The 20,134-nt window shown below is 54.4% G+C and overlaps 1 protein-coding gene across 1 annotated transcript in view; it reads left to right on the plus strand.

Moving 5' to 3' along the window:
- LOC119955915 (myoD family inhibitor domain-containing protein-like) overlaps positions 1-20,134 on the plus strand; it is an 84,872-nt gene that overhangs the window by 50,385 nt on the left and 14,353 nt on the right. Inside the window, exons 3-4 of the mRNA XM_038782573.1 lie at positions 1,491-1,616; positions 17,904-18,158. Of these exons, the coding sequence (XP_038638501.1) occupies positions 1,491-1,616; positions 17,904-18,158 (381 nt within the window). The remainder of the gene's footprint in view (positions 1-1,490; positions 1,617-17,903; positions 18,159-20,134) is intronic.

The raw sequence follows: 20,134 nt of genomic DNA on the forward strand, positions 1-20,134 counted from the left end.
GTAGGAACCTTTCCCCTGAGTACAGGGAAGGCATAGATAGGGGTGGTAGAGGCGGGAACACTCACGTTTACGAAGCATTTAGATGAGTATATCAAACATTCCAGCACACAAATTTAATGTGCTGGAAAATGGGATTGCAATGGGGGCTGGTTTAGCTCACAAGGCTAAATCGCTGGCTTATAAAGCAGACCAAGCAGGCCAGCAGCACGGTTCGATTCCCATACCAGCCTCCCCGGACAGGCGCCGGAATGTGGCGACTAGGGGCTTTTCACAGTAACTTCATTGAAGCCTACTCGTGACAATAAGCGATTTTCATTTTTTCATTTCAATAGATATGGTGCATGATGGGCTGGCACGTACACAATGGGCCGAAAGGTCCCTTTCTGTGCTGTAAACCTCTATGACTCTGTGGCTTTATGATCAGTGCATGGGCGCCAAGTCTTTAGGATCAGCATTAATGACTTCAATGATGGGACCAAGTGGATTGTAACCAAATTTGCTGATGATACTAAGATTGGCAGGGAAGTGAGCCGTGAGGAGAATTCAAAGTGTTTATAAAAGGGAAATTGAGAGATTAGTGGGCAAAAGTTTGACAGCGAGGAAATAGTGGCATAGTCCACTCTGGCAGGTGGAACAGAAAAATAGAATATCGAAGAGCCTTGGGAATGCGGCGTTACAGAGGGATCTGGGAGTCCTTGTGTATAGATCACAAAAAAATTACCTTAAGGACACAGGGAGTGTGGGAAGGCAAATGGACGGTCGTCCTTTATCACAAGGGGTGGGGGGTGAATGGAGTATTAAAAGGTCATAATGTTGCTCCAACTGTACACGGTGTTGGCGCTTCTGGAGTACTGCGTACAGTTTTGACCTCCTTATCCTTACTCGAGGAGGGGGATTCACTCATGTTGGAGGCCATTGGGGAAGGTTCATTGGGTTGATTCCTGGGATGAAAGGGGGAGGGGGGGGTATGTCTGATGAGGAAAGGGTTGAGCAGGTCGGGGCCCTGTAGCCATCAGAGTTTAGAAGAACGAGAGGCGATTTTATTGAGACGTATCAAATTCTGACGGGGGATGGGGGGGTGCTTGACAGGGTGGATGCTGAGAGGATGTTTCCCCCTTCCTGAGGGGGAATATAGAACTGGACAGTTTGAGAAGGTGGATATGAGGAGGATTTTTTTTCCTCTGGGGGAATGGGGCAGTCTGTAGAACCACCCCCCCTCCCCCCCCCCCACTCCAGACAGCAATGGGGGCTGCGGCTCTTTGAATATATTCAAGGCCAAGTTGGACAGATTTCTGATCAACGAGAGGGTCAAGGGTCATGGGGGGAGGGGGAGAGACAGACAGGAAAGTGGAGTTGAGGCCCCGATCAGATACGGTCTTATCGGATGGAGGTGGGGGAGCAGGACTCGAGGGGATGAATGGCCCCCCTCCCCACTATTATTGCTCATGTTTGAATTTAATCTTCTGTCGTTTTTCTCTCTCTCACCCCAGGCGACAAAGGTGGAGATGGTTACTCATCGGACAGCCAACGCTCTTTCACTGGGGACGAGTTCACCGCCAACGAGAGCTCGCGGCTCATACCCACTCCAGGAGGGGCGACCGGGGACACGCCGCGAGGTAAACAAAGGCTCCCCCCGCCAGCTCCCAGGCTGGGGGCAGGAACCAAACCCAGCTCAGGCCAGGCCCCTTCCCTCCCCTCCCTCCCCTACCTCCCAGGGAAGGAGGGGATCCGAGACCTTCCTCCTCCTCCGGGAGTCGGTGTCACTCGCTAGGCCGCACACCCCGCTAGGCCGCACTTCACTCCAATCCAATCCACTACCTCTCCGGGTCCCCCAGTGTGGGGGAGATGTGAGGGGGAGGGGGAGGGGTGTCACAACCAAACTAGGAAATGTGCGAGGGACAAAGAGCGAGAGAAAACATGACAGGGAACGTGTGAGGGAAAGAGGGAGAAAGAGAGGAAAGAGAAACTGCTGGAAAATCTCAGCAAGTCTGGCAGCATCTGTAGGGAGAGGAAAGAGCTAACGTTTCGAGTCCGACTCTTTGTCAAAGCTAACAGACAGAGAAAGTGGGAAATATTTATACTGCGGAGTGAGAATGAAAGATGAGCCACAGAAACCCAGGGAAACCGGGTGCTAATGGCCACAGATGCCAAGGGGAAAGAGTGTTAATGGCAGTCCCCAGAGAGAACAAAAGATGTGAAAGGTCAAACCGCTAGCAATCGTGCTCAGGGCAGCAGAAAATTGGAGGGGGATCCGAAGGGGAGGCAGAGAGCACAGAGTCTCACTCTATGCGGATGATCTGCTCCTCTACATCTCGGACCCACAAAGCAACATGGACGGAATCATCGCGCTCCTGTAAGAGTTTGGAGTCTTCTCGGGCTACAAACTCAACATGAGCAAAAGCGAGATCTTCCCAGTACACCAGCAAGGGGGGGGGGGGGGGGGGGGGGGGGGGGGGTGGGGGAGACAGCACTAAAGGGGCTGCCGTTCAAACAAGCCCGACACAAATTCCGCTACCTGAGGATCCAAATAGCCCATGACTGGAAAGGGATCCACAAATGGAACCTCACCAGCCTGACGGAGGAAGTAAAAAAGGACCTGCAAAGATGGAACACACTCCCACTCTCCCTCGCGGGGAGAGTCCAGACGATCAAAATGAACGTACTGCCCAGGTTCCTCTTCCTGTTTAGATCCATTCCGATCTACATCCCCAAGGCCTTTTTCAAAGTACTGGACAAACTTATCATGGTGTTCGTACGGGGGGGGGGGGGGGGGGGGGGGGGGGGGTAAAAATGCTAGGATCCCAAAGAAGGTCCTACAAAAAACAAAATCCAGGGGCTAGCCCTCCCGAATCTACAATTCTACCATTGGGCGGCAACAGCCGAGCGAGTAAGGGGATGGATCCAGGAGCCAGAAGCCGAGTGGGTACGTGCGGAGGAGGCCTCCTGCGTGGAGACCTCCCTCCGGGCCCTCGCCACGGCAACACACCCATCCCCACCCAAAAAACACTCCAGCAGCCCAGTGGTGACAGCCACCCATCCAATCCTGGAACCAACTGCGGCAGCAATTTGGCCTGACCAAATGTCGGACAAGGCTCCCATCTGCAACAACCATAGGTTCACACCAGCACTGACTGACGCCACCTTCAAAAGGTGGAGACAGGACGGGGGGACACTGACAGTCAGGGACCTATACACGGACGACAGGATCGCAACACTGGACGAACTGACAGAGAAATTTCGGCTAGCTGGGGGGAACGAGATACGGTACCTGCAGCTCAAAAACTTCCTACGAAAGGAGACAAGGACGTACCCACAACCGCCACGACAGACACCACTGGACGCAAGTATCCTAGAGAAAGGGAACTGTAGCGACATGTATGACCGACTGGTAGATAGGGACGACACCGTACTGGACGCAACAAGAAGGAAATGGGAGGACGACCTGGGGATGGAGATAGGGTGGGGACTCTGGAGCGAAGCACTGCATAGGGTCAACTCCACCTCCACGTGCGCAAGGCTCAGCCTGACGCAACTAAAAGTGGTACATAGAGCCCACTTAACGAGAAACCGTATGAGTAGGTTCTTCCCGGAGATGGAGGACAGATGTGAACGGTGCCAAAGAGACCACGCCCACATGTTCTGGTCTTGCCTCAGACTTGTGGAGTACTGGACAGCCTTCTTCGAGGCCATGTCCAAAGTGGTGGGGTGAGGGTGGAGCCATGCCCGATAGTGGCGGTCTTCGGGGTTTCAGACCAGCCAGATCTATTCCTGGGGAGGAGGGCGGACGCCCTTGCCTTTGCTTCCCTGATCGCCCGCCGTAGAATCCTGTTTGGCTGGCGGTCAGCAGCACCGCCCAGAGCTGCAGACTGGCTGTCCGACCTCTCGGAATCTCTCCAAATGGAGAAAATCAAATTCGCCATCCGAGGGTCGGACGACGGCTTCCACAGAACGTGGGAGCCATTCATGCAACTGTTCCGGGACCTGTTTGTGGCCAACGTACAAGAGGAAGAATAGTCGGGTGGCCAAGAACCAGGGGAAAATGGATGGGAATCGGGGGAAGGTAGCCGGGTTGGGGGGGGGGGGGGGGGGGGGAAGCCTGCGGGTTCATTATGGGGGTTTGATGGCCAGCTAAGGCCCAAAACCAAACTGTAAATAAATGCCTATAAACATGTGCCTCGGCCATATTGGGGAATGTAAAATATGTATGCCGGCTAAAGGGGGCGGCCACAGTTATTAAGATGCTTACCTGTAAATATACATGTTAATTTTTGCGTGTTTTTTTTTCTCTCTAATAATTTGTAATTTGTTGGATATTAAATATGAAAACTCAATAAAAAACATTCTATAAAAAAGAAAGAAGGAAATGGTAAAAGACAGTTAAAATGAAATGAAAACAAATGGGTCTAGGTGGGGTAGAGCTGATCGTCTGAAGTTGTTGAATTTGATGTTCAGGCCGGAAGGCTGTAGTGTGCCTAACCGGAAGATGAGATGTTGTTCCTCCAGTTTGCGTTGCGCTTCACTGGAACATTGCAGCAGGCCAAGAACAGACATGTGGGCATGGGAGCAGGGTCTTTTGTTAAAATGACAGGCAACAGGAAGGTCAGGGTCCAGGGAGAAAGGGAAATTGCATGTGTGAGAGAGAGAGAGTGAGAGAGAGAAAAACTGTGTGAGAGAGAGAGAGAATGTGGGAGAAAGTGGGAGAAAGAGACAGAGAACGTGTGAGAGGGAAAAAGAGGTTGCATGTGAGAAAGAGAGAATGTGTGAGAGAAAGAGAAAATGCGAGGAAGAGAGAGAATGTGTGAGAGCGTGAAAGTGTGACAGAAAGTGAGAGAAAGAGAGAACGTGTGAGAGCGGGAATGTGTGCGAGAAAGTGAGAGGACTTGTGAATGAAAGCGAAAGAGAGTGATGGGGGTGGGATTCTCAATCGGAAAACGCGATTGGGCGGAGAATAGATTCGTACGACAAAATCGCGGCGGGTGCTGACTTGACGCCAAATCGCAATTCTCCGGTGCCTCGACAGCGATGTCAATGGGGTCCGGAACGCACCTACAGAAAACGCCGTTTGCACATCATGAGCAGGCCTGACCCGGTATTCTCTGGGGCATCCACGATTCCCCGTCTCTGATGGGCCGAGTTCCCGATGGGGCGGTTCATTCGTGTTTTTAAAAATCGAGAAATCGGCGTCGTGACTGCTGAGGGAGGGAGAAGGGGTACGGAAAGTGGCCAACATCGCCATAGTTTACTCACAGTTGTGCCGTTGGCTGGGAGGGGGGGGGGGCTTCTGCCAGGGTTGGGGGGAATAGGGGGGTGGCCTGTGGGATCAGGGTGGACGTGCACAGAAAACCATTGCCGCAGCCGGAAAGGCAGCCATGCAGGCCGCTGACAGCCCACAGTGAACACAGGGCCACGGGTCATATAGGTGTCGCCCAGGCCCCCCCCCCCCCCCCCTCCCAGCTGTCCTCTGGCCCCAGCCGACCCATCAGCTCCCACACAACCAGTGCCACCTTGTTGGCTGGGATGAGTATGTGTGGGGATTGTCCCGGGGATCGGGCCGCCATTTTGAAAGGGTGTCCCGATCTCGAAGTGAGCTTGAGAGTTCCTCCACATCCCCCACCCATGGGAAATGTCACCCCCGCAACACATGGGCATTACACCCCCCCCCCCCCCCCCCCCCCCCCAACTGCGAACACCCCGCTATGTGGTCCCTAAGAGCCTCCACCTCTTCAGGCTCCTCTACATCCCCTTACAGGCCCCCCTAGTCCAGGACCTCCCCCCTTCATCCCCCCTCAACCTCCCACAAGCCCCTCATTACCTGCTCTGCATCTCCCCACCATTCATAACCTCCTGAATCCTCCTTTCATGTCCCCCCCCCCCCTCAGGCCCTGACCCTTGGCAGTGCCACCCTGACACCCTGGGAGTTCTCCTGCTGGATTTCAGGTGCCACCTGAGTCCCAGGGAGATAGTGCCAAGGTGGCCATGCCAAAGTGCCCACGTTGCAGAAGAAGGCCCAGGTGACGACCCTGCACTGTCCCTGACCACCCAGGAGCCCCTGATGTCCCAGGAGACCACCAGGTGCTGTTCCACCTGGTCCTGCCCATTGTGTGTGGGATTCGTGGGGTGACCTGGGTAGATCCCGCGAGCCTTCATGAAGCCAGCGGGGACACGTGGCCGGGAGATCACGACCAGAATGTGCGACTGAGAGAGAATACGGCGGAGGGGGGGGGGGGGGGGGGAGAGTGAGAGAATGATTGCGAGAAAGAGGATGTTGACGATGTAAGAGGGGCGGATAGAGGCGCATGGGGTGTGGAAATGCTAGCACGGACAGATGGGCTGAATGGCAAAAACACTCAAACCCGATATAAATGTCAGTGCCCTTTGTACGTTGGGCAAAGGGTGGGCATCAAGGTCCAGTCTCTCGGGCTCTCAAAGCCGCATGTCCAGATTCACCGTGGTGGGTGGGAGACACAGACAGAGAGAGAGAGAGAGAGAAACAGGGGCAGCAGGGTAGCATGGTGGTTAGCATCAATGCTTCACAGCTCCAGGGTCCCAGGTTCGATTCCCGGCTGGGTCACTGTCTGTGCGGAGTCTGCACGTCCTCCCCCTGTGTGCGTGGGTTTCCTCCGGGTGCTCCGGTTTCCTCCCACAGTCCAAAGATGTGCGGGTTAGGTGGATTGGCCATGCTAAATTGCCAGTAGTGTCCTAAAAAGTAAGGCTAAGGGGGGGTTGTTGGGTTAAGGGTATAGGGTGGATACGTGGGTTTGAGTAGGGTGATCATGGCTCGGCACAACATTGAGGGCCGAAGGGCCTGTTCTGTGCTGTACTGTTCTATGTTCTATGTTAAAGGGAGGAGGTGGGATGGAGGGGGAGGGGAGGGAGGGAGGGGGGGGGGGTACAGAAAGCATCGACAGTTAGAATGAAGATTCATGCTGATTAGACAAATGCAATGCACTCAGTCCCTCCCAGCATTCAGCTTCACTTACAGAGTTCTTGCTGAGCTTGAGAACAAGCTGCTCCCAGAGGGCAATGTCAGATCAATTAGAGCAGGGCAGAGAGGCGAATTGGCAATTAAGCACTGGCTTGTCCTGTCCAAATCCTGTCCATTTAATGAACAATTCAAAAAGACAATCCCTGCTGCATCTTGGCACACACAAGGGCCATTCTTACACAACAGGATCCCAGTGTGAGAGTCCCACAGTGACACAAATCACTCTCAGTCACCTAGTGTAGAGGGAGCGTTACTCTGTATCTAACCCCGTGCTGTACCTGTCCTGGGAGTGTTTGATGGGGACAGTGTAGAGGGAGCTTTACTCTGTATCTAACCCCGTGCTGTACCTGTCCTGGGAGTGTTTGATGGGGACAGTGTAGAGGGAGCTTTACTCTGTATCTAACCCTGTGCTGTACCTGTCCTGGGAGTGTTTGATGGGGACAGTGTAGAGGGAGCTTTACTCTGTATCTAACCCCGTGCTGTACCTGTCCTGGGAGTGTTTCATGGGGACAGTGTAGAGGGAGCTTTACTCTGTATCTAACCCCATGCTGTACCTATCCTGGGAGTGTTTGATGGGGACAGTGTAGAGGGAGCTTTACTCTGTATCTAACCCCATGATGTACCTGTCCTGGGAGTGTTTGATGGGGACAGTGTAGAGTGAGCTTTACTCTGTATCTAACCCCGTGGTGTACCTGTCCTGGGAGTGTTTGATGGGGACAGTGTAGAGGGAGCTTTACTCTGTATCTAACCCCATGATGTACCTGTCCTGGGAGTGTTTGATGGGGACAGTGTAGAGGGAGCTTTACTCTGTATCTAACCCCATGCTGTACCTGTCCTGGAGTGTTTGATGGGGACAGTGTAGAGGGTGCTTTACTCTGTATCTAACCCCGTGCTGTACCTGTCCTGGGAGTGTTTGATGGGACAGTGTAGAGGGAGCTTTACTCTGTATCTGACCCCATGCTGTACCTGTCCAGGGAGTGTTTGATGAGGACAGTGTAGAGGGAGCTTTACTCTGTATATAACCCCGTGCTGTACCTGTCCTGGGAGTGTTTGATGGGGACAGTGTAGAGGGAGCTTACTCTGTATCTAACCCCATGCTGTACCTGTCCCGGGAGTGTTTGATGGGGACAGTGTAGAGGGAGCTTTACTCTGTATCTAACCCCATGCTGTACCTGTCCCGGGAGTGTTTGATGGGGACAGTGTAGAGGGAGCTTTACTCTGTATCTAACCCCGTGCTGTACCTGTCCTGGGAGTGTTTGATGGGGATAGTGTAGAGGGAGCTTTACTCTGTATCTAACCCCGTGCAGTACCTGTCCTGGGAGTGTTTGATGGGGACAGTGTAGAGGGAGCTTTACTCTGGATCTAACCCTGTGCTGTACCTGTCCTGGGAGTGTTTGATGGGGACAGTGCAGAGGGAGCTTTACTCTGGATCTAACCCTGTGTTGTACCTGTCCTGGGAGTGTTTGATGGGGTCAGTGTAGAGGGAGCTTTACTTTGTATCTAACCCTGTGCTGTACCTGCCCTGGGAGTGTTTGATGGGGACAGTATAGAGGGAGCTTTACTCTGTATCTAACCCCGTGCTGTACCTGTCCTCGGAGTGCTTGATGGGGACAGTGTAGAGGGAGCTTTACTCTGTTTCTAACCCTGTGCTGTACCAGAGAGAGGGGAAGATAGCCGAGAAGAGAGAGGGCAAAGAGATACTGCAGAAAAACGGCAACAAGAGCCCCAGAGGGAGGGCACTGAGAGACCCCAGAGGGAGGGCAATGACAGATCCCAGAGGGAGGGCACTGAGAGACCCCGGAGGGAGGGCAAAGAGAGACCCCGGAGGGAGGGGACTGAGAACCCAGAGGGAGGGCAATGAGAGACCCCAGAGGGAGGGCAATAACATCCCAGAGGGAGGGCAGAGAGACCCCAGAGGGAGGGGACTGAGAAACCCCAGAGGGAGGGCAATGAGAGACCCCAGAGGGAGGGCACTGAGAGACCCCAGAGGGAGGGCAGAGAGACCCCAGAGAGAGGGGACTGAAGGACCCCGGAGGGAGGGCAATGAGAGACCCCAGAGGGAGGGCACTGAGAGACCCCAGAGGGAGGACAAAGAGAGACCCCAGAGGGAGGTCTGAGAGACCCCAGAGGGAGGGCAGAGAGACCCCAGAGGGAGGGCAAAGAGAGACCCCAGAGGGAGGGCAATGAGACCCCAGAGGGAGGTCTGAGAGACCCCAGAGGGAGGGCAGAGAGACCCCGGAGGGAGGGGACTGAGACCCCGGAGGGACGGCACTGAGAGACCCGGAGGGAGGGCAATGAGACCCGGAGGGAGGGCAGAGAGACCCCAGAGGGAGGGGACTGAGAGACCCCGGAGGGAGGGCAATGAGAGACCCCAGAAGGAGGGCAATGAGAGACCCCAGAGGGAGGGGACTGAGAGACCCCAGAGGGAGGGCAAAGAGAGACCCCAGAGGGAGGGCAATGAGAGACCCCGGAGGGAGGGCAGAGACTCCGGAGGGAGGGAAAAGTGAGACCCCAGAGGGGACTGAGAGACCCCAGAGGGAGGGCAGAGAGACCCCAAGGGAGGGGACTGAGAGACCCCAGAAGGAGCGCAATGGGAGACCCCAGAGGGAGGGGACTGAGAGACCCCAGAGGGAGGGGACTGAGACCCCAGAGGGAGGGGACTGAGAGACCCCAGAGGGAGGGGACTGAGACCCCAGAGGGAGGGGACTGAGAGACCCCAGAGGGAGGGGACTGAGACCCTAGAGGGAGGGGACTGAGAGACCCCAGAGGGAGGGGACTGAGACCCTAGAGGGAGGGGACTGAGAGACCCCAGAGGGAGGGGACTGAGACCCTAGAGGGAGGGGACTGAGAGACCCCAGAGGGAGGGCAGAGAGACCCCAGAGTGAGGATAGAGAGACCCCGGAGGGAGGGGACTGAGAGACCCCGGAGGGAGGGAAATGAGAGACCCCAGAGGGAGGGGACTGAGAGACCCCAGAGGGAGGGGACTGAGACCCCAGAGGGAGGGGGCTGAGACCCCAGAGGGAGGGGACTGAGAGACCCCAGAGGGAGGGGACTGAGACCCCAGAGGGAGGGCAAAGAGACCCCAGAGGGAGGGGACTGAGACCCCAGAGGGAGGGGACTAAGACTCCAGAGGGAGGGCAGAGACCCCAGAGGGAGGGCAGAGACCCCAGAGGGAGGGCAGAGAGACCCCAGAGGGAGGGCAGAGAGACCCCAGAGGGAGGGGACTGAGACCCCGGAGGGACGGCAATGAGAGACCCCAGAGGGAGGGCAAAGAGAGACCCGGGGGGGGACTGAGACCCCAGAGGGAGGGGACTGAGAGACCCAGAGGGAGGGCACTGAGAGACCCGGAGGGAGGGCAATGAGACCCGGAGGGAGGGCAGAGAGACCCCAGAGGGAGGGGACTGAGAGACCCCAGAAGGAGGGCAATGAGAGACCCCAGAGGGAGGGGACTGAGAGACCCCGGAGGGAGGGCAATGAGAGACCCCGGAGGGAGGGCAAAGAGAGACCCAGAGGGAGGTCTGAGAGACCCCAGAGGGAGGGCACAGAGACCCCGGAGGGAGGGGACTGAGAGACCGCGGACGGAGGGAAATGAGAGACCCGGAGGGAGGGCAGAGAGACCCCAGAGGGAGGGGACTGAGAGACTCCGGAGGGAGGGCAATGAGAGACCCCAGAAGGAGGGCAGAGAGACCCTGGAGGGAGGGGACTGAGACCCCAGAGGGAGGGCACTGAGAGACCCAGAGAGAGGGGACTGAGACCCCAGAGGGAGGGCACTGAGACACCCGGAGGGAGGGCAGAGAGACCCCAGAGGGAGGGGACTGAGAGACCCCAGAGGGAGGGGACTGAAAGACCCCAGAGGGAGGGGACTGAGAGACCCCAGAGGGAGGGGACTGAGAGACCCCGGAGGGCAATGAGAGACCCCAGAGGTAGGGGACTGAGAGACCCCAGAGGGAGGGCAAAGAGAGACTCCGGAGGGTGGTCAAAGTGAGACCCCAGAGGGAGGGCAGAGAGATACCCCGTAGGGAGGGCAATGAGAGACCCTAGACGGAGGGCAATGAGAGACCCCGGAGGGAGGGCAGAGAGACCCCGGAGGGAGGGCAATGAGAGACCCCGGAGGGAGGGCAATGAGAGACCCCGGAGGGAGGGCAATGAGAGACCCCGGAGGGAGGGCAATGAGAGACCCCGGAGGGAGGGCAATGAGAGACCCCAGAGGGAGGGCAATGAGAGACCCCGGAGGGAGGGCAGAGAGACCCGGAGGGAGGGCAATGAGAGACCCCGGAGGGAGGGCAATGAGAGACCCCAGAGGGAGGGCAAAGAGAGACCCCGGAGGGGAGGGCAATGAGAGACCCCGGAGGGAGGGCAAAGAGAGACCCCAGAGGGAGGGCAGAGAGACTCCGGAGGGAGGGCAAAGTGAGACCCCAGAGAGAGGGGACTGAGAGACCCCGGAGGGAGGGCAATGAGAGACCCCGGAGGGAGGGCAGAGAGACCCCAAGGGAGGGCAGAGAGACTCCGGAGGGAGGGCAAAGTGAGACCCCAGAGGGGACTGAGAGACCCCGGAGGGAGGGCAGAGAGACCCCAGAGGGAGGGGACTGAGAGACCCCAGAGGGAGGGACAGAGAGACCCCAGAGGGAGGGCAGAGAGAGACCCCGGAGGGAGGGGACTGAGAGACCCCGGAGGGAGGGCAGAGACCCCAGAGGGAGGGGACTGAGAGACCCCAGAGGGAGGGCATAGAGACCCCAGAGGAGGGCAGAGAGACCCCAGAGGGAGGGCAGAGAGAGACCCCGGAGGGAGGGGACTGAGAGACCCCGGAGGGAGGGGACTGAGAGACCCCGGAGGGAGGGCAGAGAGACCCCGGAGGGAGGGAAATGAGAGAATTGCAGAACGGAACCAAGTCAACACGTCGTGTTTGATTGAAGTTGATTGAAGCTGAGAAGAGTAGGGGTTAAGGTTCCATTTGTGAAACTTATACGTCCAGTAAGAAGATGATGGATTTCAAAAATACTTCAAAATCAACTAGGAAGCACTGAATGTGAAGAGGAATCAGCAAAAAGCATTAGAGCTCTGGAGAAGACATGAAAACAGCAAGACGACACGCAAACTTGGAGAATAAAGAAGTTGTAAAAACAATTTCCCAAAAGAAGTTACGAAGGGAGAATTAAAGAGCCAAATGGAGAAGAAGCTGAACTCCACTTGAAACAACTGGAAAACGAGAACAAGTCCAGTGAGGAATTGAATTCGCAGGTGACACTAAGATGAGTGGTAGAGCAAAGTGTGCAGAGGACACTGAATGTTTGCAGAGGGATTTAGGTAGTTTAAGTGAGTGGGCAAGGGTCTGACAGATGGTGTTCAATGTTGGTAAATGTGAGGCCATCCATTTTTGTAGGATTAACAGCAAAATGGACTATTATTTAAAAGGTAAAAAAATTGCTGCATGCTGCTGTGCAGAGGGACCTGGGTGTCCTTGTGCATGAATCGCAAAAAGTTGGTGTGCAGGTGCAGCAGGTAGTTAAGAAGGCAAATGGAGTTTTGACCTTCATTGCTAGAGGGCTGGAGTTTTAAAAGCAGGGAGGTTATGTTGCAGCTGTACAGGGTGCTAGTGAAGCCACATCTGGAGTACTGTGTACAGTTTTGGTCTCCTTACCGCAAACTTGGTGCTCCGGTTTCCTCCCACAAGTCCCGAAAGACGTGCTTGTTAGGTGAATTGGACATTCTGAATTCTTCCTCTGTGTACCCGAACAGGCGCCGGAGTGTGGCAACTAGGGGATTTTCACAGTAACTTCAAGTAAATTGCAGTGTTCATATAAGCCTACTTGTGACACTAATAAAGATTATTATGATTATTATTAGACCGGGACTATATTCATTGGAATTCAGAAGAATGAAGGGGGATCTTATAGAAACATATAAAGTTATGAAGGGGATAGAAGCAGGGAGGTTGTTTCCATTGGCGGGTGAATCTACAACTGGGCGGCACAGCCTCAAAATAAGGGGGAGCAGATTTAGGACTGAGCTTAGGAGCAAGTTCTTCACCTTAAGTGTTGTGAATCTATGGAATTCCCTGCCCAGTGAAGCAGTTGAGGCTCCTTCATTAAGTGTTTTTCAGTAAAAGATAGACAGGTTTTTGCACAGTGAAAGAATGATGGGTTACGGTGAGCGGGCGGTAAGTGGAGCTGAGCCCGCAGAAAGATCAGTCATGATCTTATTGAATGGTGGAGCAGGCCCGAGGGGTCAGATGGTCCACTCCTGCTCCTAGTTCTTGGGCGGGATTCTCTCACTTCGGGGCTGGGCCGGAGAATCGCCATGACCGGCGCGAATCGCGCCACGCCACCGGTCCGCCGATTCTCCGGAGAGCGGAGAATCGGCGCTATTGCCGCTGGCGCGGTCAGTGCGCAATTCTCACCCCGTGATGGGCCGAGCGGCCACGCTAAAAAAGCCGAGACCCACCAGCGCCGTCCACACTTGCTCTTACCCGGCGTTCCCTCGGCGTGGACCTCGGGGGGGAAGGGAGATCCGACCCCGGGGAGGAGGCGGGGCCTCCGCTGTGGCCCGGCCCGCGATCGGGGCCCATCGATCGGCGGGCCGGCCTCTCGGGCTGGGGGCCTCTTTTGTTCCGCACCGGCCCCGGTAGCCCTACGCCATGTTGTGTCGGGGCCGGCTTGGAGAAGGGAGCCACTGCGCACGCACGCTTTGCCGCTGGTCCCACCGCGCACGAGCAGACCCGTGGCGCCCATTTGACGGCGGCATCGGCAGCTGGAGCCGCGTGTGGTCGCCCTAGTGCCGTGCTGGCCCCCTGCGGGGGTCAGAATTGCTGCGCCCGAGGCCATGTTGACGCCGTCGGTAAACGCCTCAGGATCAGAGAATCCAGCCCCATATGTTCTTACGAATCAGGAGATTAAGAGCTTTAAAATGGGAATCTTGGCAATGAGAAGCTAACTGAAGAGTTAAGAACACTGACACGGACAGCAGCATCAGCAATTCAGACAGAGGACGAGACTGAGATTACGTGCCTGATGAGGAGTGCTGAAATGGTCAAACTGAGAGAAAAGCACACCGACAACCAATTCACAAACGGTCGATGAGAGAGGTTGCTGAGTGGGAATGTTGGAATGCGAAGAAGCTTTGCCACGTAACCCAAGTGCCAGAAACACAATACCTCGACCATTCCTTCACAGGCGACAGAACGAGACCATGAGAGAACTGTCAGCACGTACGACTGTTCTATTGTGATGATATGTGTGCATTATTACGCAAACTGCTGGGCAGAGTAAGTGTTAACGTGCGACTAGATAGCTGCCTGACTCACAGGATGACATATGTAGTCACATGGCCAGAGAACAGTCTGGGACACAACTCGGTAAGTAGGACGCCTGTGTGGAACATTTCCATGGGAGACCATATTGAGAACTGTACATCAATAAAAACTAGCAATAAAAGTTTTTGGGCGCGATTCTCCGCTGCCCACGACGGGTCGGAGAATAGTGGGAGGGCCTTCCCGACAATTTTCACGGCCTCCCGCTATTCTCTCCCCCCTCCGGCCACCCCCGACCCAAATCGCTGCCCGCCGTTTTTTACGGCGAACAGCGATTCTCCGCAGGCCGATGGGCCGAATACCGCGGAGTTTACGGCCGTTTTCACGGCCGCGATCACACGTGCTTTCAGCGTTCGTGAAAACGGCCGCAAAGTGCCCATCCCGGACAACCATGGCACCGATTGGCACGGCCGCACCATGGCCGTGCCAAGGGTGGAATGGGCCTGCGATTGGTGGGCACCGATCGAAGGCAGCGGGTCCGATACCCGCGCACTATTTGTTTTTCCGCCGCCCCGCAGGATCAGTCCACTGGGCGGCTGAGGGGCATGACGGCCCGCGCATGCGTGGGTTTGAGGCGTCTGCTTGATGACGTCATCCGTGCATGCGCAGGTTGGAGCCGTACAACGCCACGCATGCGCGGCTGACGTCATCGTGCGCGTCAGCCGCCGTGACTCTTGGCGGGCGGAGGTAGCGACGTTCGCTAACTCCGCGTCACCGATTCCCCCGGCCCCGATACTAGCCCCGCCCGGGGGGAGGGGAGAATCGGGTCCCGGGACGGAGCTCCGAGGCTGGCGTGAAACACGGCCAGTTTCACGCCAGCCTTCACGGCACAGCCGGATTTGCGGAGAATCGCGCCATTTTATGTTTAAACACACAAACCTCAATGAGCCACCAACACGGTAGCATTGTGGATAGCATAATTGCTTCACAGCTCCAGGGTCCCAGGTTCGATTCCGGCTTGGGTCACTGTCTGTGTGGAGTCTGCACATCCTCCCCGTGTGTGCATGTGTTTCCTCCGGGTGCTCCGGTTTCCTCCCACAATTCCCAAGATGTGCAGGTTAGGTGGATTGGCCATGATAAATTGCCCTTAGTGTTGGGTGGGGTTACTGGGTTATGGGGATAGGGTGGAGGTGTTGACTTTGGGTAGGGTGCTCTTTCCAAGAGCTGGTGTAGACTCGATGGGCCGAGTGGCCTCCTTCTGCACTGTAAATTCTATGATTCTATGAATTCTATGAGCACACGAACATTAAAAAAAAAACGTAAGTACATAAGTGTTTCACAATATGAAACTTCTGTCGTGGATCAAGTGGATTTGGTAGTGGATCCCAGAATTACTGCCTCTGAGATCAGGCCCCTGTCATACCAGGTACAGATGGAGGGACGGGTTGTTCGTGAACGCAGGGATCACTTGAGGGATGCAGAGATGCTCCAACAGTCAGTGTTACCATCAAGTACGGTGGCACAGGAACACAGTGGTTAGCACTGTTGCTTCACAGCTCCAGGGTCCCAGGTTCGATTCCCGGCTGGGTCACTGTCTGTGCGGAGTCTGCACGTCCTCCCCGTGTGTGCGTGGGTTTCCTCCGGTGCTCCGGTTTCCTCCCACAGTCCAAAGATGTGCGGGTTAGGTGGATTGGCCATGCTTAATTGCCCGTAGTGTCCTTAAAAGTATGGTTAAGGGGGTGGGTTGTTGGGTTACGGGTATAGGGTGGATACGTGGGTTTGAGTAGGGTGATCATTGCTCGGCACAACATTGAGGGCCGAAGGGCCTGTTCTGTGCTGTACTGTTCTATGTTCTATGTTCTAAGACGTGCTATCGGGTAATTTGGATGTTCTGAATTCCCCCTCTGTGTACCCGAACAGGTGCCTGAATGTGGTGACTAGGGGCTTTTCACAGTAACTTCATTGCAGTGTTAATGTAAGCCTACTTGTGACAATAAAGATTATTATTATTATCTCTGGGCACGGAGGGACAATTTATCATGGCCAATCCACGTAACCCGCACATATTTGGACTGTGGGAGGAATCCGGAGCACCCGGAGGAAACCCACGCACACACGGGGAGGACGTGCAGACTCCGCACAGACAGTGACCTAAGGCCAGTATCGAACCTGGGACCTTGGCGCTGGGAGGCCGCGGTGCTAACCACTGTGCCACACTGCCAACATGCCAGCCTGGAAGCAGTGATGAACTACCGGTGCCAGAAGAGGTACCCGCTATTGCAGCTATCGTCAATGGCGATCCTGTGGAAATATCTCTGACAACAGAACTACGCCATTCTGCAAAATACGGAAATCCCGCTCAAGGACTCGATTTATAATTGTCCAACGCATCTGTATAATTTAGTTAGAAGTTAGGACCAAGTGAATTTGTTATTAAAGATTGTGTAAAGAAGTTAAAGAGGGATAGAAATGGTGATTGTCCCCTGTGGTGAATGAGAATCACACCGTGTTATAAGTTACTAATGTCACTCTGTTCCCATTGTACGTACCGATATTGTACGTGCAGTTGCACTACCTGACTACCAGGGGGAGTAGCTCTGGGAGTACGTGAGAGTTTGTACTGGGCTCCCACTTGGCTCCGCCCAGAACTCCTCCCCCTGGAGCTGCTGTATAAAGATCCCTGCCACAGAGCCAGCTGGCCAGTTCACCGAAAGTTCAACGGCGAACAGGCTGGCTCTGTTCTCAGTATATTAAAGCCGCTATTCTAATCCTACAAGCACGTGTCCACAGAATTGATGGTTCCATCATCCCCTTAACGTGAAGACAGCAGAAAAATATCACCTGGCTTGGGGAACCAATTGAGACTCAGTGGGGAATCCCACAGCAGGTGGAGCCCTCTCAGGCAGGACACGTTTTGGGTGTTCTCTCAGGCAGGACACGTTTTTGGGGCTCTCTAAGGCAACAGGGAACAAGTTGCAGCACTGTGGCTGCTGAACACGTCTGAAAAAAGAATTTATTAATGTGTTTACGAATGAGCATCTTCACACTAACCCCGTGCTGTACCTGTCCTGGGAGTGTTTGATGGGGACAGTTTCGGGGGAGCTTTACTCTGTATCTAACCCCGTGCTGTACCTGTCCTGGGAGTGTTTGATGGGGACAGTGTAGAGGGAGCTTTACTCTGTATCTAACCCCGTGCTGTACCTGTCCTGGAGTGTTTTGATGGGACAGTGTAGAGGGAGCTTACTCTGTATCTACCCCGTGCTGTACCTGTCCTGGGAGTGTTTGATGGGGACAGTGTAGAGGGAGCTTTACTCTGTATCTAACCCCGTGCTGTAACCAGTCCTGGGAGTGTTTGATGGGGACAGTGTCGAGGGAGCTTTACTCTGGTATCTAACCCCGTGCTGTACCTGTCCTGGGAGTGTTTGATGGGACAGGGTGGAGGGAGCTTTACTCTGTATGTAACCTCGTGCTGTACCTATCCTGGGAGTGTTTGATGGGGACAGTGTCGGGGGAGCTTTACTCTGTATCTAACTCCGTGCTGTACCTGTCCTGGGAGTGTTTAAGTCCTCATTATATATGTCCTTGTGACTGTGTTGAACTCCCCAGCTCTCTCTCTTTGTCTCTTCTCTCTGACTGTGTGTCTCTCTCTCTCTATTTCCTGTTGCTATGCAGACACCTCTGTATCGCAGCCAGCATTACCAGTGCCAATCTTGGGTGACACAGCATCAAAGCGAACACCTTCCCAGTATACCAATGGGGGTGCCACGTCCAGCTGTGCCCAGAGCCACCCTGGTCCGGTGTCAGCGCCTATTTGTACATCCCCAGGGGCCCGGCCAGAGAAGGCGCGCCTGGGCTCAACATCCTCCGTCTACACTCGAAGCAGCTACAAGTCAGCGACCTCTCAGCTGTCGTCACCAGTGGGTGAAGGTGAGTAGCCTGCCTGCCCGTCATTGCCCACTTTCCGTACCGAAGCCTGAGGGGGAGGGGGGTGATTTTTAACTGTTGTCTGCCTCGTGCTGGCATCAGTTCTAGAGCACCCACACCACAGACCACCTTCCCCCACTGCTGAGGGACTGCCTCACCACAGTAATGTTCACAGAAGGCTCTCGGAAAAGTGCCACATGAAAGTTCCACATTCTCCCCACTCTGTGGGAGTGAGTTCCATATTCTCCCTACTCCCCGTGGGAGCGAGTTCCACATTCTCCCCACTCTGGATGAAGACCTTTCGACTGAAATATTCTCTCTGGTGTCTCTCAGTCCCCTCTCTCTCTCCCAGGGAGATATCTGTACACTGACTGGTGTCTCTCAGCCCCCTCTCTCTCTCAGGGAGATATCTGTACACTGACTGGCATCTCTCAGTCCCCTCTCTCTCTCAGGGAGATATCTGTACACTGACTGGTGTCTCTCAGTCCCCTCTCTCTCAGGAGGATATCTGTACACTGACTGGTGTCTCTCAGTCCCCTCTCTCTCTCAGGGAGATATCTGTACACTGACTGGCATCTCTCAGTCCCCTCTCTCTCAGGGAGATATCTGTACACTGGTGTCCCTCAGTCCCCTCTCTCTTGGAGATATCTGTACACTGACTGATGTCTCTCAGTCCCCTCTCTCTCAGGGAAATATCAGGGACATTACCAGTGCAGTAGATAACGGGGAGCCGATGGATGTGGTATATCTGGATTTCCAGAAAGCCTTTGACAAGGTGCCACACAAAAGGTTGCTGCATAAGATAAAGATGCATGGCATTAAGGGTAAAGTAGTAGCATGGATAGAGGATTGGTTAATCAATAGAAAGCAAAGAGTGGGGATTAATGGGTGTTTCTCTGGTTGGCAATCAGTAGCTAGTGGTGTCCCTCAGGGATCCGTGTTCGCCCCACAATTGTTCACAATTTACATTGATGATTTGGAGTTGGGGACCAAGGGCAATGTGTCCAAGTTTGCAGATGACACTAAGATGAGTGGGGAAAGCGAAAAGTGCAGAGGATACTGGAAGTCTGCAGAGGGATTTGGATAGGTTAAGTGAATGGGCTCGGGTCTGGCAGATGGAATACAATGTTGACAAATGTGAGGTTATCCATTTTGGTAGGAATAACAGCAAACGGGATTATTATTGAACGATAAATATTAAAGCATGCCGCTGTTCAGAGAGACCTGGGTGTGCTAGTGCATGAGTCACAGAAAGTTGGTTTACAGGTGCAACAGGTGATTAAGAAGGCAAATGGAATTTTGTCCTTCATTGCTAGAGGGATGGAGTTTAAGACTAGGGAGGTTATGTTGCAATTGTATAAGGTGTTAGTGCGGCCACACCTGGAGTATTGTGTTCAGTTTTGGTCTCCTTACTTGAGAAAGGACGTACTGGCGCTGGAGGGTGTGCAGAGGAGATTCACTAGGTTAATCCCAGAGCTGGATTATGAGGAGAGGTTGAGTAGACTGGGACTGTACTCGTTGGAACTTAGAAGGATGAGGGGGGATCTTATAGAAACATTTAAAATTATGAAGGGAATAGATAGGATAGATGCGGGCAGGTTGTTCCACTGGCGGGTGACAGCAGAACTAGGGGGCATAGCCTCAAAATAAGGGGAAGTAGATTTAGGACTGAGTTTAGGAGGAACTTCTTCACCCAAAGGGTTGTGAATCTATGGACTTCCTTGCCCAGTGAAGCAGTTGAGGCTCCTTCATTACATGTTTTTAAGGTAAAGATATAGTTTTTTGAAGAATAAAGGGATTAAGGGTTATGATGTTCGGGCCGGAAAGTGGAGCTGAGTCCACAAAAGATCAGCCATGATCTAATTGAATGGCGGAGCAGGCTCGAGGGGCCAGATGGCCTACTCCTGCTCCTAGTTCTCATGTTCTTATGTTCTTATGTACACTGACTGGTATCTCTCATTCCCCTCTCTCTCAGGGAG

The sequence above is a fragment of the Scyliorhinus canicula genome, chromosome 21 (assembly GCF_902713615.1).
Source record: "Scyliorhinus canicula chromosome 21, sScyCan1.1, whole genome shotgun sequence".
Lineage (NCBI taxonomy): Eukaryota > Metazoa > Chordata > Chondrichthyes > Carcharhiniformes > Scyliorhinidae > Scyliorhinus > Scyliorhinus canicula.